General features: G+C 41.6%; 1 protein-coding gene across 1 annotated transcript in view; it reads left to right on the forward strand.

Annotated features, from left to right (window-relative positions):
• The window catches only part of LOC121932607 (myocardial zonula adherens protein-like), a 44,935-nt gene that overhangs the window by 22,433 nt on the left and 7,404 nt on the right, over window positions 1–15,098 (forward strand). The window contains exons 11-12 of the mRNA XM_042471422.1: window positions 7,635–7,718; window positions 8,849–8,949. Coding sequence (XP_042327356.1) covers window positions 7,635–7,718; window positions 8,849–8,949 — 185 coding nt within the window. The remainder of the gene's footprint in view (window positions 1–7,634; window positions 7,719–8,848; window positions 8,950–15,098) is intronic.

A 15,098-nucleotide genomic window follows, 5' to 3' on the forward strand; every position in this document is an offset into this window, starting at 1 on the left:
TTTTAAAGCCTTTTTATTGTTGCTTTTGATACTTTTAAAGACTTCACTTTCTAGTATAGCAACTAGGGTTAAAAGGTAACTGATAGCCTAACATATCGTCCTTGGGTTTGGTACTCATAGTTTAACAGAACCAGTGTGGTATAATGGTTTGAATGCTGGACTCTGACTATGGACTATGACTAGGGTTTGAATCCCACTCAGCCAAGAAAACCCACTGGGCAACCTTGGTCAAGTCACTTGCTCTTTCAGCCCCAGAGGAAGGCAATCGCAAACCTTCTCTGAACAAATATTGCCAAGAAAACCTCGTGTTAGATTTATCTTAGAGTTGCCATAAACTGGAAACAACTTGAAGGCACACAACAACACAACCTTTTAACAACCTTGAGCAACGTACAATTTGTAAAAATCTTATGTTTATGCCAAGCAGTTGTGTAAAATTAATGTTTGTACAGTGTTGTAAATGTGTAATACATAGGTAAGAAGAACCAAAGGACAAACCTGAAAAACCAGTTATAGGAATGAGTTTATGTGTAAAATCTCTGAGGGCTTTTGACAGGTGAGATTGAGAGACAGTTACATTCCAAAATGAAGGAATAAAAATAACATAGAACTAGAAAGGAGTCAGTCAGCTCCAGACTCTGCCAGCGTTAGCAGGAATGATTGCGCGTATATATGAAATTATATTGGAATAAAAATATTTTGACTGACTGTGATAATTATTTTTGCAATCTGCAATGTATGAATAATAAGACATGGATGGATGATGAAAGAGGTCTCAGAAACCTAGCAAACAGAAATTCAAAGTAGTACCTTTATCCAAACGCCCAAAGATATGTCATTTTTGACTTTCAGAATAATCTCATTGATGCTCCATTCATCTCTTGTATTCACAGCAGTGAGGTTGATATTCCATGCAATTGCTTCGCTTCACCTTTTCTGTCATGTTTTCACATGAATGTGAAAAAAGATGGTGTGGTGCTTTCTAGAGCCAAGATAGTTTTCTGAGCCATTAGCCAACACTGAATACATATGTGGAAGTGGCAGGGGCATGATCCTCTTTCCTTTTTGCAGCATCCTAAAACCCCTAAAAATCTGCTCCTGAGGGGTGGGAAATGCTCTGGGGCAGTTTTCAGTGCTGGAGAAGGCTGTGGAGCAGGGCTGGACATCCTGAGGCTGCTGTGAACAGCATGCTGGATTTGGGTCTTCTCTGTCTGGAATGAGGCTCCCATATTGGATATTTGTCAAAGAAAAAGATTGCACTTGAGGGCAAATCATACAAAAGACCTAACATATAGATTGGGCACTTATGGTGAGGAGGACACATACACTGTGTTCTTCTACAACCATATTTATGCCCACATGTTTCACTTTCATAGTACACTTTGCCTGGTTTGCACATACATGTGGAAGTCAGTGGAATTACCTCCAAGTTAAGTAACCTTTTCTGCAGAGCCTGCATATAGAAACCAGCTCTTTAAAAGCTGTGCATCCTGATGATAAGAAAACAGACTTTCTTGGAGGTCAACTGTCTTGGTACTTCTCTTAGAAAGGTCAAGCAGGGAGACAAAGGGAGTTTATAAGGGGAAACATAGCCTTAGAGCTGAGATAGAGTCTCTTGGGGTTTGGCAGGGGTGTCCCTACCAGATCACAGCAATAGCCATGGACAAACCATCCTTTATGTTCCCTGGAAAGTGTGTTTATCTAGATCTGCTGTCACACGTCCATGCAGAATTCATAGCAGTAAACTAGAATATCAGTGACAAAAGTATTTTATTTAGTTTTAGCAATTGTGTGGCGTCAAATAGCCTTTTAAGAATCAAGTGAGGAAAGTCAGCCATCTGCAGATTATAGAGAACAGTGTTTGGTTCTCCCTCCTCAGTAAATCATATTTTTTTCACCCATTTGGAAAATAGAAGCATTGTAAAACAAGGCTGGTTGATAGGTAAGGATTTACAGAATGAGCCTGAGAAGAAGGTTTTTTTTAAAGAGAGAGAGAGAAGGGAAATCATGGATTCCTAGGTAAAGATTTTATTTGCAGAGTCTAGATTTAGAGTGACATTCCCCTAACCAACTGAATTAAACTGTCTCTAGGTCATGGGCCATGAGCTGTTCTCCACACTTAGTCTCAGATTCATTGGAAGATGATAAATGGTGACCACCTGGGACAAAAATAAGATGCTGTATCCTTTGCATATGGAGAGGAATAACATGGATGCACCAATGCCAAGAGATCTCCTCTGAACCATTCAGTAGATCCACCCTGTGCCTGGCCAGAAGGAGTCTTGATGCCTGGAGCTGCCTTGAAAACCCCTGTGCAGAATATGTAAGAAGGCTTGCACCACAGCAGTTAACTGAAAATCCATCTGCAAAAAGGAGCAACACTGAAGTAATCCTGTTTACCAGAACTCAAGGCATTGCATTCTGTGCAGAACTGCATATATTTTTGGTCAGCAGAAATTCATGAACATGGAATTAAGCAACTGAAAAAGAAATCAACAAGTGGGCTCAGTGCACAAGTTTTGGCTGAATCTCTGACCTGTGGCATAAAACCGGACCATTACAAATGCCCAAAGGGTTGTGTTGCTGGACTCCATTGTAATAGAAGCATCTCTTGTGAGTGCTGGTTACTCATAAGATGACGCTCCACCCCCCTAACTGCACTAGCTGCTAATTCAAATCCCAAGGCCTCTGCAATATATCCCCAAAACTATTAGTTAGGTCCTTATGGTGGAGTTGCTGTAAAACTGTCAGGAAATACAGTACCTGTAAAACAACTCAGTGCAATGACAATTTTACTGAAGGTTTATGTAGATTATGTAACCTGGAATTTTCAAAGGGCATGAGAGGGAGATTAAACTCTAACCATAAATCTTAATGGGAACATTTGGGCAGTGAGAATTTTCTGTGAATCTCTTGGGGAAGCACCACTCCTGTTTAGCTAGGCAGAATCTATACAGCTTTTGAACAGATAAAAATATAAATTTGGTCTCTGGTTTTGAAAATGTTCACGTTGAGTTAATGTTAAGGGATTAATAAACAAAATAATAATAACTATTAGGAGATTAATAAATAAAATATGTTTACTTGCAGAGAGACTTCTTACCTTCTTTGTACATAGCTGATGCTAGATAACATCTTATCCTTCCTGCGTTGATGTTGTATGTGTATGGGTATGTTTCTAAGCAGTCAGGTCCCTAAGGTGTTTGTCTGATATCTAACTTCATGTTCATGAACAAAAGCTGGGAAATGCCTTTCTCTGCCGGAAATCCCAGAAAGCTGCCACTGGTCAGCACAAACAAGAATGGGCTGGAAGGAGGAATAGCCTGTCTGTGTTCATTGCAGTCAAAGCCAAAGTCACTTCTCCCTGTTCCTGGAAAGGCTTCAGTTGATAATGACTTTATAATTTGTGGAACAGTTAGGTGGAGAGGGGCAAAAGCTTATGTAAAACCACTTGAGGAGGAAAAATTCTTGTTATAGAGAAAGACAAGAGGAAGAGACAGTCCAAGGGGCATGTTTAAATATCTGGAGAAGCGGGACAATTACGAAGAGTTGGTGGCAGGAGAAGACCTTTATGTCAGGAAGAGGAGCAGAAGCCAAAATGGGGTCAGAAAAGAGTCTGAGGATGGGGGAAAGTGCCAAATGCATTTTTCTGTTAATTTCCACACCATACCAAGCCCTGGCCCTAAATCATTGTGTGTTGTGCCTGGGATACCCAAAGCAATATTTACCCAGCCGAGTCAGTGAAGGCTCATGGAATTAACTATGACGGTACTTGCTTGGAATCTGTGGAGCCCAACTGAACCAAAATGCCCAAGTGTGCATCTTCTTAATCTGGCTAGTTTTATTCTTGTAGACAGGACTTAAGTGCAGCTTTATTTTTTCCATATGTCAGGGGCTCCCAGGTTGGTTTGGATTCATTTGAATAGATCTTGCAAAGTCTCAAACAACTATGTAACTATAAATATCTGTACGTGTTAACCTGATACTTTAAAACACTTTATGAAAAATGAGCCAAGGACTTTATCTATCACTGCACTTTGATCTTACACAGTGTTAACAGTTAATGTTACTCTGTAAACGTACTATTATGTAGCATCATTTTGTGCTGGGAGAAGATGTGCTTTATTTTAATAAATATTTTATAATAATTGAAACAGTTTCCCTTTACATTCTTTTAAAATGTAACCTCTAGGTATATACTTCAATTCTTAAGGTTGAAAGCTGTGTTTTATCTTTTCTAATCCCCTCTCCAGTGCACACATGTCATGTCTTCAGAGGCTTGCTGTTGGGTCTGTAAGGCTGAGGCTCAGTCCTCCTTAGGTTGGTTTGGCAGAAGCTTAAATCACAGCTGGAGAAGCTGTGGTCATCCAGATGTTTCAGGACACACCTGCCCATTGTAGGCCACCCTGGCATCCTAGAGCATCTTTAGGGCCACAGAGGCCCACAGTGCTGGCTTATGCCTTACTGTAAATACTTCCTCTGGCCCAGTGACAGAATTTGGTAGCCAGTGCTTTGTGTAGTTGCTAAGCCAGTAATTATATTATTCCTGGCTGAAGCAAAAGAATTCCCAATAACAGAATGTCAATTTGCAATTTCCCCAGAATTCTAGGAATTACATTGATTTCAGTCCATAAGATCTTCTCATGCTCCTGTTGGACAGGAATATCTAGAAGTAGAAATAAGCAAATGCTCAACTTTGACATATAAATTAATTGGAATTTTAAAGTTTAACCTGGGCTGAATTGAGCCCATTCTGTTTTGATGACTAGTTGTACGTTGGGTCAAATTCTGTTTCTAAATAAACAATTGGTATACATAAAATATAAACATAAAATATATAATATGTAAAATGCATGCATTTAACATTAATGCATGAAACACATTTTGGATATGGGACTGTCTGAGACGTTTATTTTTCTGTTAGGAAGTATGTTTTTACAACATTTGAAGTCATAGCGTCTAACACTAACACTTCTGATACTAAGCATGTATCAAAAGACGTGGTAATTTCCTCTGATTTTAATACTGCCAATACAGAATTTTCCAGGGAAATAATTCTAATTGAATTCCAGTTACATCTTCCTTCTTTGCAAACATTTGGCTTGAACATTTTTTGCACAAATGCATCAATGGTGGATTGATTAATTCAACATCTATGTTTAAAGATCCACTGAAAGATTGTAAAATTTTTAATGCAAATGGGTGTAGCCCAGTGACAGAATTAGATGAGGATCTCATTTATTTTGAATAAGAAACTAACTCTTTTTCATCATGAGTTTCTTAACGACAACCCTCTCACTATATAGATTTCCCTTGTTTATTTCACAAACTTTATAGGCATAGGTGAGAGCCATTTAGAAATCTATTTAATTGAGTGCATTCTTTATAGAAAATTCCTGTTTATATTGCCCTGAATCTTTTTAATGGTTTTCCTATGGTGACATAATAAAAAGCTATTTATTATGATTTTCTTTGGCTCACAGCCCCTGTTGTTAAATTTATTTGCCCAAACAAGGAATTTTGTGGGCACACTTTTCTGTGTTGCTTCACAACCAATCTGAGTGGCAGATGGCATATAAAGCACAGAGGAAGTCAGCTTTCCTGACGTGCCAAAATATGGGATTCAAAGGGGAAAAGCTGCATTTTGGGCTAATGGAGTACAAAATGGCTCCTTTGCCCAATGTTTGTATGCATGGGCTTTCAAGCCATTCCTCTGATTAGGAAACCTGCATCTTCCATGATACTTCTCTGAGAAACCTCTGCTCAGCTCTGGACTTACTTCTTGACCTTGGTCTGGTCATTTTTTCTCTCCTCTAAAGGAAATAAGAGCGATTCCTCTCACAGTTCAAGGAAGAAAACAGTATACCACCCTCAACCTAAAAGGAGTTTTTGGAAGATCTCCTGCTGCATATAGATGGGTGGTGACCAAAGGCAGGGCTTTTTCAGTGCTGGCACCGTATTCGGGAGGATGGTCCAGAGACCCATAAACCCAGCTCCTACATTTATGAGCACTAAACATCAAGTGAAGATGGTGGTTAACATTTATCTTAGCATTTGCTCTGTTGAAGCTGGGGCTGTGGAGTCAATCTGCTAGACCTTCGACTTCCTACCACAGTGGCTTCACAAATGGCAAATGTATATTCACTAGTAATAACAAATGTACTACAGTAAACTAGTAGCAGGGAGCCAGCATGGCATAGTAGCTTGAGTGTTGTACTACGACTCTGGAGACCAGGGTTTTATTCCCAGCTTTGCCTTGAAACCCACTGGATGGCCTTGGGCAAGTGACATGCTCTCAGCCTCAGGGGAAAGCAGTTGCAAACACCTGCTGAACAATCTTGCTAAGAAAACCCCAGGAGAATTTCACCTTGGGGTTGCCATAAGTCAAAGTTGAAAATGACTTTAAGACACAGAATAAGAACAGAATGGTAGCACAAGGCATTTTGTCTCCTCCACCTAAATCATCAGACTACTTAGACTGATAGAACACAGAATATATTTAAGTATAAAATATAAGTATAAAATTATTTATTTACCATACTTTGTTATAAGTGTTTATTTTGAAGTCCAACATCAGTACCTTTCTGCTGATACTGACTCCCGTGCCACCCAAAATTGCTTCCAATTCCATGACTCCAACTCCCCAGTTGGAGCCACACAGTTTTAATGCCAAACTGGAGTTTATTTGCTGCTCTTCTAGAGTTTTAGCACTTCTGTATTTCAGTGTGGGTTCATTTAACGCTCTGCAGCAATACACAACTCTTTGTCAGCCACTCTGGGCCACCCAAAATGGTCCATTTATTAAATAAACAAGCAAATGATGCCGCAGCTTGGCTGACAGTGGGATGAATAAGGAAATGCTTGCTGCTCTGGGCTGCTATTAAGTTCAAATGAAACCAGAGATAATTACTCTCCTAGTCATTCATTTGATGGTTCGTCCTGTTAGGCTCCATCCCATTCCTAACAGGTATTGGCAGGAGCCAGTCTCTTGTTGGGTTGCTTCCTTCAAATCCTCGCAAGAGAATAATTTCCTTTCCTGCCAGTGGAGCCAAAACAAGAACCTCCCTGCCGCTCTTGTCTGGAGACGCAGGGCTCACTTCCCTTGGTTGGCAAAAGGGATTTGGGGCACACAGAGAGGGAGACTCACACACAGCAACCACATCCTGCCCCCCTCAGATATGCCATTTGCTTGGAAGGGCTGAGGACACTTCCTCATTTCCCAACCATTTCCCAGCTTTCATAGCTGGGAGTTTTATACTGAACATAACAAAGCCTGCAGATGCAATCCCCTAAAGTGTTATTTTGCATATCTTAGTTGAAAAGCCCCAAGGTAGCAGAAGATCACAGCAGCCCTTGCACAACGCTTGACCATTTCAGTGGGGCTTGTGTAACACACCTGTGGATTGTGCCCCAGGGTCTTTGTTTCTTCAAAAATGATACCTGTAACCTCCATTTCTTCAGAAGTCCATCAATATCCGGAGACCTGCAGGTGCCTTGTTATGCACTTTGTTATGAATAAGTAACAATCAAATTTTGGGATCATATTCTCATTGAATAATGTAGCTCCTTCTGTCTCTTTTGGTGTTGCTATTTACCAATAAATAAATACAGTATTTTTCTCTCGTTTTTCATAGATTGAGCTGCAAAAGAGGAAGATGAAACAAAAGGAACTGTTTATACTACAGCTTTTGGAGAAAATCTCTTTCCTTGAAGGAGAAGTAAGTATGATACCTGGGCTCCTTTTCTATACATTCATAAGGTTGGTGCCAACTTTTACAGCTCTAAATGGAATCAGACCAGTCTAGCTGAAGGAACGCCTGCTTCTCCTCTGCCTTCTTGCCCAATTTTAAAGGTCATCTTTGCAGGGTTTTCTGTGGGGGCTACAGGCCTTCTCCATAGTAACCCCGTTGTTTTGGAAGATCACTTGGCATCCTCGTGAATATTGTTTAGAGGACAGGCTAAGACCTCCCTGTGCCAGCAATTTTTAACTTGCTCCTTAGATTTTGCTGCTGTAGTTTTAGGTTTCCCGGCTTAGTTATTAGTAGTGCGATCTTTTTAAACTGTTTCAATTGGTGTTATCATACCCACACACAAACTCTTTTGGCTCTTAACATCCTGATATCTTAACCTTTTGACACTGCTTCATCTGATTTATTTGTTTTATGTAATATTAGAATTTTTTATTAACAGTTTCTGTATTTATTTTTGTAAACCAACCATCGATAGTACATAAACACTTTATGCAAAGAAGCTGTTGCTATCCAACACATATTTAATCCATTATCTTTTTCTGAGAGCAAGCATGTTGTAGTGGTGTGAGCACTGAACTAGGACTCTGGAGATCAGGGTTCAAATCTCTGCTCAGCCATGGAAACCCACCAGGTGACACACTCTCAGCCTCAGATGACCCCGACCAAATTTTGTCTAGAAACCCCCATGATAGGGTTGTTGTAAGTTGGAAACAACTAGAAGGCACACAACAACAAATCTTTTGGAAAAAAGGTCTTGAACATCATATTTCAGTCACCCTGTAACTTAAATTAATCCTGTCACGTGCATCTAATTATTTTGTGCTTCAGTTTTGTGATTTGTACTGTGATTGCAAGCCAGTTAGGGTTGGGCCCATCCTCCTACGCCTTCTGTATGACACAGTCTTTTAAAAAATGTGGTCAGCAAAAATGTGATCTTATTTGTCTCTCAGCAGCCACAGCAGCAGTAGTAGTAATATAGCAATAATAATAATAATAATAAGAAGAAGAAGAAGAAGAAGAAGAAGAAGTAATAGTTGGCAGGAAATGCCAGCAGATGATAGTCTAGAGAGTCGTTCTGTACAATTTGTGTGTTTCAGAATAAAGAATTACAAGACCGTTTGGATTATTTGATGGAGACTCAGTCGAGGCCTAATGTAGAAACCAGAGATGTAGGCGTGGGAAGCGACCTTCCACTGAGGTATCTGAGCTTTGAATCTTCTTGGGTTCACTGAGCCTAAAGGCCTGTGTGGAGCAGCCCCCTTTGTGGGGATGCCAGAAATGCACAATTCGTGGTGGGGAAAGGAGGGAGAAAACCGTGTGGGCCTTTTCATGGGTGAAGGGGTGCTCCTTTGAGGCCAAATGAAAGCAGTTATTGGCCATGGGTCATAAACTTTAATAGGTTTGCTGTATTTTGATTTGCCAGAGGTACCTTAAGTCTTAGCCGGCATGCGAAATAAGCCCTGTCCCTAAAATGGTTTAATGAGAGGCACTAGCAAAATAACCCAATTATGATCTTGCCTGTCTGATATTACAACCAGCTACACTGGTTTGCACAGTTCCAGCTTCAAGGCAGGCATAAATTGGGAAAGTTACAGAATTTCCAAGCAGGATGAGAGCTGTTTATGGAAGGCTTCCTGGAAACACTTAAGTTGCCCAAGCATCTTTATGTGCCTCCGTGTGGAAATTTATCCTTGACCTTTATGATACTTACCTTTATGGAGTTCTTTTATTTTTCCTGTTTTTATTTTTTTATAAGTAAACCAAAATTAATGATTTTGGGTGGGTTGTGGAAAGCTCACAGGCCCTAAACCAGAGGAATGTGTGTTGTTTTGGGGTGTGGCAAGCGCTCCCCATAGCCACCTGACAATCTGTGCCAAGTGACCGGGAGAGGCAGCCTCCTCCTCTTCTATTTATGCTGCACCATAAGTCCATTTGGCCCTTCATGGAACAAAATAGTAAGGCACAGCCAGCTCTACCCAAAGCCAAAAGGCGTACAATCTAATTTTTAAAAACATCGGAAGAAAGGAGTAATACACATATAAAACCAATACAGTACAATTGTAAAAGAAGCTATCCAAGTATAAATATAAACACCAAGGCAAATACCATACAAAAACAAGCTAACAAATACATATAAACAAAATGTATAAGCTCATGAATCTAAATTGAATGAAAATTCTAAAAGATTTGGAAAGCAAGCGAGTTTTTAATTGAGATTTAATAACAGTGAGGGAAGGAGCAATCTCCAAATACTCAGGGAGACACTTCCAGGAATATGGGGCAGCAAGAGAAGAGGGACAAACCATGCCAAAGGAGAAGGAACTTGGGGGAGAAACCTGACATTCACAAACTGAAGATTCCCAGCAGGCCAGTAAGGAGACTGAGGAGGCTAGGTCATGTAGAGTTTTCAAAGTTACAAGAAAAAGCATGTACTGAATGCTAAAAGGAATAGAAGGCCCTTTCTACCCCATACTTTATAAAGGAACTACTCGCCTTTCATCACACAAAACACTTCACACAGAAGGCCAGAATCATATGCAAACCTCTAGTGACGTGGTTTACATTGGTCTGGAACCTTAAAATGTACATTGTCCAACAATACATGATGGGAAATCTAACATTTTCTGGTGTTGTGTTTGTTTTCTTTCTGTACAGCACAGAAAACAGCAGCCCACCTTCTGAGGCCTCAAAGCCTGTCAGAAGCTACACTCCATTCGCTAGGGTCTTGGAGTATTCCTCAAACCTCAGGATGCCATCCAGCCTCCCAGGCCTTCCTCCTCACAAGCAGAGCCAGCATCATCATCCTCGGCTGCCGGAAAGGACTGGTGAGGGACACGCAGAGTGAGGCACAAGTTGCCTATCCTCTGAAACCTTTCAGGCACTCTACCTTGGCCTATATCTGCCAAGGAGCAAAAAGGGAGAAAGCACACCCTGCCGCCTCTTCAGAGGAAGGGGCTGACCAATGGCCGTCTGTGACATTTTCAGTGCTAACTCAGGAGAGGTTGTTGGCACACAGCAAATCCAAACCATGAAGTGAAACTTAATTTATCATTTGGCTAGTAGCATAACTACAAGGTTGGACCATTGCCTTTCTTTGGCAAGGGCATGTTTTTCCTTGGACAGATGGAGAGCCCTTCACTGCCAATTAGCTCTGCGTGCCATTTGCAGATCTCAAGATACTGTCTCTGGATGCCAGGAGGGATCATTTATCCAGAAAGCATGCCACTGCCTTTCTCTGCCACTGTGAGCCTTGTGGCTCAGACAACTGGCACCAGTGGACAGTGCGTTCCAGGAATCAGCCTTCTTTGTTGCACATTTGCTGCATGTGGCTCTTTGAATGCAAACACCATGTTAGTTGTGTCCAGTTTATTTTCTACAGCTGCCGCCTTCCAGTTCTCCTTTGAAGTTTCCTTTCTGATTTTTTGAAACAAGCTTTTAAAAAATCTTTCTACAACTGCCTGTCAAGCAATATAAGTATTTGTTCTTTGGTGTCTTAACACGTGGAGATCTTACATTTCTCTTTATAACCTTATAAAAAAAAGCAAAAGAACCAATGAATATCTATTTTTGGTATATTTAAAATCTCTTCAGTGTTGGTCTACAGACATATGTTTTAAAAAATCCTTTATATTATAGCTTCAATTGTGTTTTGCTGAATTATCACAATGTTGAGTTTAATGCCATTTCACAGCAGATCTGGAAAGCCTATATATCCCTCAAGCATAATATGTATGAGGTAAAGAGGGGGAAAAATAGTGATTTAAAATGGTCAGCCTAAACATGCTTTAAGGCCTCTCTGGTCTGTCGCTGCTGTGTTTTGCCTTTGATTGCATTTGGAGTAGTTTTTATTTTATGAATTTGCACTATTTAACGTACTCAATAAAGTAACACACTGCACAATATGACATCTGGTTCGGCATGAAAAACTGTTTCCACACAGCATCGGTGGCGATTGTTTGTCCTCTAGGCCACAAGCACAAGGGAAATGCACAGATTCCTTTCCTGCCTGCGTCACGTCTCCCTGTCACATTTTCATGGAGAATAAGGATTACTATAGGTATCAAGTTGGCCGCTGTGGGGACAGAACTAGGCAAACCAGTGTCAGGGATCTTCTATTTGTATTTTCCTGAATAAACCAAATATTACAAGGGGCCAGAAGTCTCCAGCAATCTCTCCTGCAAAAGGAAGCAAGGAGCAAGGTTGGATGTTTGGGGAGGACCACAATTCATCACCCTTGCTCTAAAGAAATAAGATTCCTGGGAAGCTAGGCTGCTATGTACACAACAGGGCCTTTTGTGTAACCCCACCACAACTGTGGAAGTGCCTCACTCCTGAGTTCTCTGTGGGCAGCTAAATCTGTATTATTTTGCTTGGTCTTTGCTCCTTAAAACCAGAGGTGACAGCTCTGACTGTGGATTTAAAACTATTTTAAGACAAGAATTCAAGGATATAGCTGTGTTGGTCTGTAGAATCAGTACGTAGAGAGATCTTGTAGCACCTTTGAGACTCACTGAAAGAAAGAAATTGGCAGCACAAGCTTTCATAGACTTCAGGCTACTTCCTCAGATGCATTTGGGGAAGTTGAATCAATTCTACAAACACTCATTCTACCAATTTCTTTCAGTGAGTCTCAAAGTTGCTACAACATCTGTCTATATACCTATTTTAAGACAAGTTTTATTCTGCTTTTTGTTGGTGTGTTTAATGTCTAAAATATTATTATCTGTATCATAGAGCTTCAGGGACTCTGATGGGCAAAGAGGTGATGAATACTTTGATTAACCCACTGGAAGACCATGGGAAAGTCATACTCTTTCAGCCTCAGAGGAAAGACAATGGTGGCAAACCCCTAGAAGGGTTGCCATAAGTTGTTTCTTCTCTAAAAGACCCAGCCCACTCCACCCTTTGCAGAACACATTTTACCCTCCTTGGCTTTCTTTCTAATCAGAGGTTTCATTAAACGGCTAAGTAGGAAACGGCAGGAAGAGTCTTGCACCTGGTGGGTGGGTTTTTACTCTGCTTTTGTTTTGTTTTAAATGTCCAGAGTTGCTCCTTGGTCCAAATAACCCAGAGGAGGAAAGAAAAGGATGCCTAATGCAGAGACTGTTCGGCCAAGAGCCAGATCAAGAGGATGGACGACGGAGGGGCCTGGCCCTTCTCCAGCGGAAGGGAGCCAGAGCGCTTTCCTGCTTAACAATGGGATTTGGAAAGGGGCCAGCTATCGGCCGAAAAGGAGCCAGGCAGCCCTAGTCTGTGAAGACCAGAGCAAGAGGGGACTTTAAAGTTTGTGTGTACGCACACATGCACAGAATCACAGCATGGAAGGAAACTCAGGGGTCATCCAGTCCAACCCTGGCAGTGCATGGATCGCTGGCCACACGCTCATCCCACGGCGCAAGGCAAACTCTTGTTGCTCTTGCTCTGTGGCAAATAGGCCTCCGAGTTCCAAAGTCCATGCTGCTACCTGGCTCCGCGTGGGTGTCCTCATGTCTGGGGAGGTGCCCTGGTTGTAATATCTGCCTTTCAATGGAAACTAAACAGGCGAGCAGGAGTCACCAAGTCTCAGGGTCAGGAATGACTTGTGTTTGTAGTATTTGGGTTTCAAAGGAAGAGCCCTCCCTCTCTTTCAGCCTCTTGTTCGTTCCTGAAGAACTTGTGTCTCTGGAGCATAAGATGAGTTACCATTCTACCTTCGGCTGCTTCTTTGCTTTGCTATAAAACAGTAAATTCTGGCCTGGTTGGCACTTGCAAGGAGAGACTTCCTTGTTGTGTGCTTTCAAGTAATTTCTGACCAACAGCGACCTTAACATGGGGATTATTGGGCCAGATTTGTTCAGAGGAGGCTTGCCTTTGTATTGCTCTGAGGCATCATCGTAGTAGTAGTGGTAGTAGTAATAAAGTACTGAACCTGGAAAGTATTAGCAGCAATAATGATAGTAATAATACAGTAGTAGTAGTAGTAATATAGCAGTACCAGCTACAACTAGCAGCTGTGTCCTCAATAGCATGGCTTCAATGCTGGTGGTCCCTGCTTGCTCAAGGACAGCAACATTTGTCACATAGTCAGTCCAGTGTATATTTAGAATTGTGCATAAACAGCGCTGATGGGTTTGAGGAGTCATGGGTGTTGGCGATAGGTGACCCATGTTTCAGACCCATAAAGGAGAATAGACAGTACAATGGCTCTATACAAACTGATTTTTGTGCTTCGCCTCAAGTGTTTGTTACTCTAGACTCATGTGAAGCCTTCCGAATGCACTATATGCCTTTGCTAGTCTGCGATCAATCTCTTTATCAATCTTGGCGTCTGAGGAGATGATGCTTCCCAGGTAGGTTAACTGCTGAACGGACTTAAGCACAGATTTGCCCACAGTGACGTGGGGATGGTAGTGTTCTTCCTGTGGTGCTGGCTGGTAGAGAACTTCTGTTTTCTTCAGGCTGACTTCCAGCACAAAGAGCTCTGCATCTGTTGCAAAGCAGGATGTTAGGCGCTGCAGAGCTGCTTCCATATGGGCAACAAGGGCAGCATTGTCAGCAAAAAGCTACTCACGGACTAGATAGTTTAGAGTCTTAGCGCGAGCCCTCAGGCGGCTTAAGTTAAACAGGCTACCATCAGTACGATAGCGTATATAAATGCCGTCTTCTTCTTCAAGATCTGCTGTAGCCCTTTGGAGCATCATGCTGAAGAAGATTGTAAATAGAGTTGGAGCAAGAACACAACCTTGTTTCACACCATTAGTTATTAGAAAGGGCTCCGAGAGAGTGTCGCCATATCTGACTTGACCTTGCTGGCCTTCATGTAGCAGGATAATCATTTTGAGGAATTTGGGGGGGGGGCATCCTAGTCATACCAGGATCTGCCACAGACCTTTTCTACTCACAGTGTCGAAGGCTTTGTTGAGGTCGACAAATGTTACATAGAGTCCTTTGTTCTGCTCTCTACATTTCTCTTGCAGTTGTCTAAGGGCAAATACCATATCTGTAGTGTTCCTATTAGCTCTAAAGCTGCATTGGCTTTCAGGAAGAAGTTCTTCTGCAGTAGCAGGAACTATACTGTTCAGGAGTATCCTTGCAAGGATTTTTCCAGTGATGGAGAGTAGTGTTATACCTCAATAGTTTGAGCAATCGGATTTTGCTCCTTTTTTCTTATACAGGGTGATGATGACTGCATCTCGGAGATCTGATGGCAGTTCGCCTTTTTCCCAGCAACTCACAAGGAGCTCGTGGAGTTTAGCATGGAGTGCATGACCTCCGTGTTTCCAAGCTTCTGGTGGAATTCCATCAATCCCGGCAGCCTTGCCATTTTTTTCATCTGTTGTATGGCCTTAAGGGTCTCTTCCAAAGTGG

This window comes from Sceloporus undulatus, chromosome 6, assembly GCF_019175285.1.
Source record: "Sceloporus undulatus isolate JIND9_A2432 ecotype Alabama chromosome 6, SceUnd_v1.1, whole genome shotgun sequence".
In the NCBI taxonomy this organism is placed as follows: Eukaryota; Metazoa; Chordata; class Lepidosauria; order Squamata; family Phrynosomatidae; genus Sceloporus; species Sceloporus undulatus.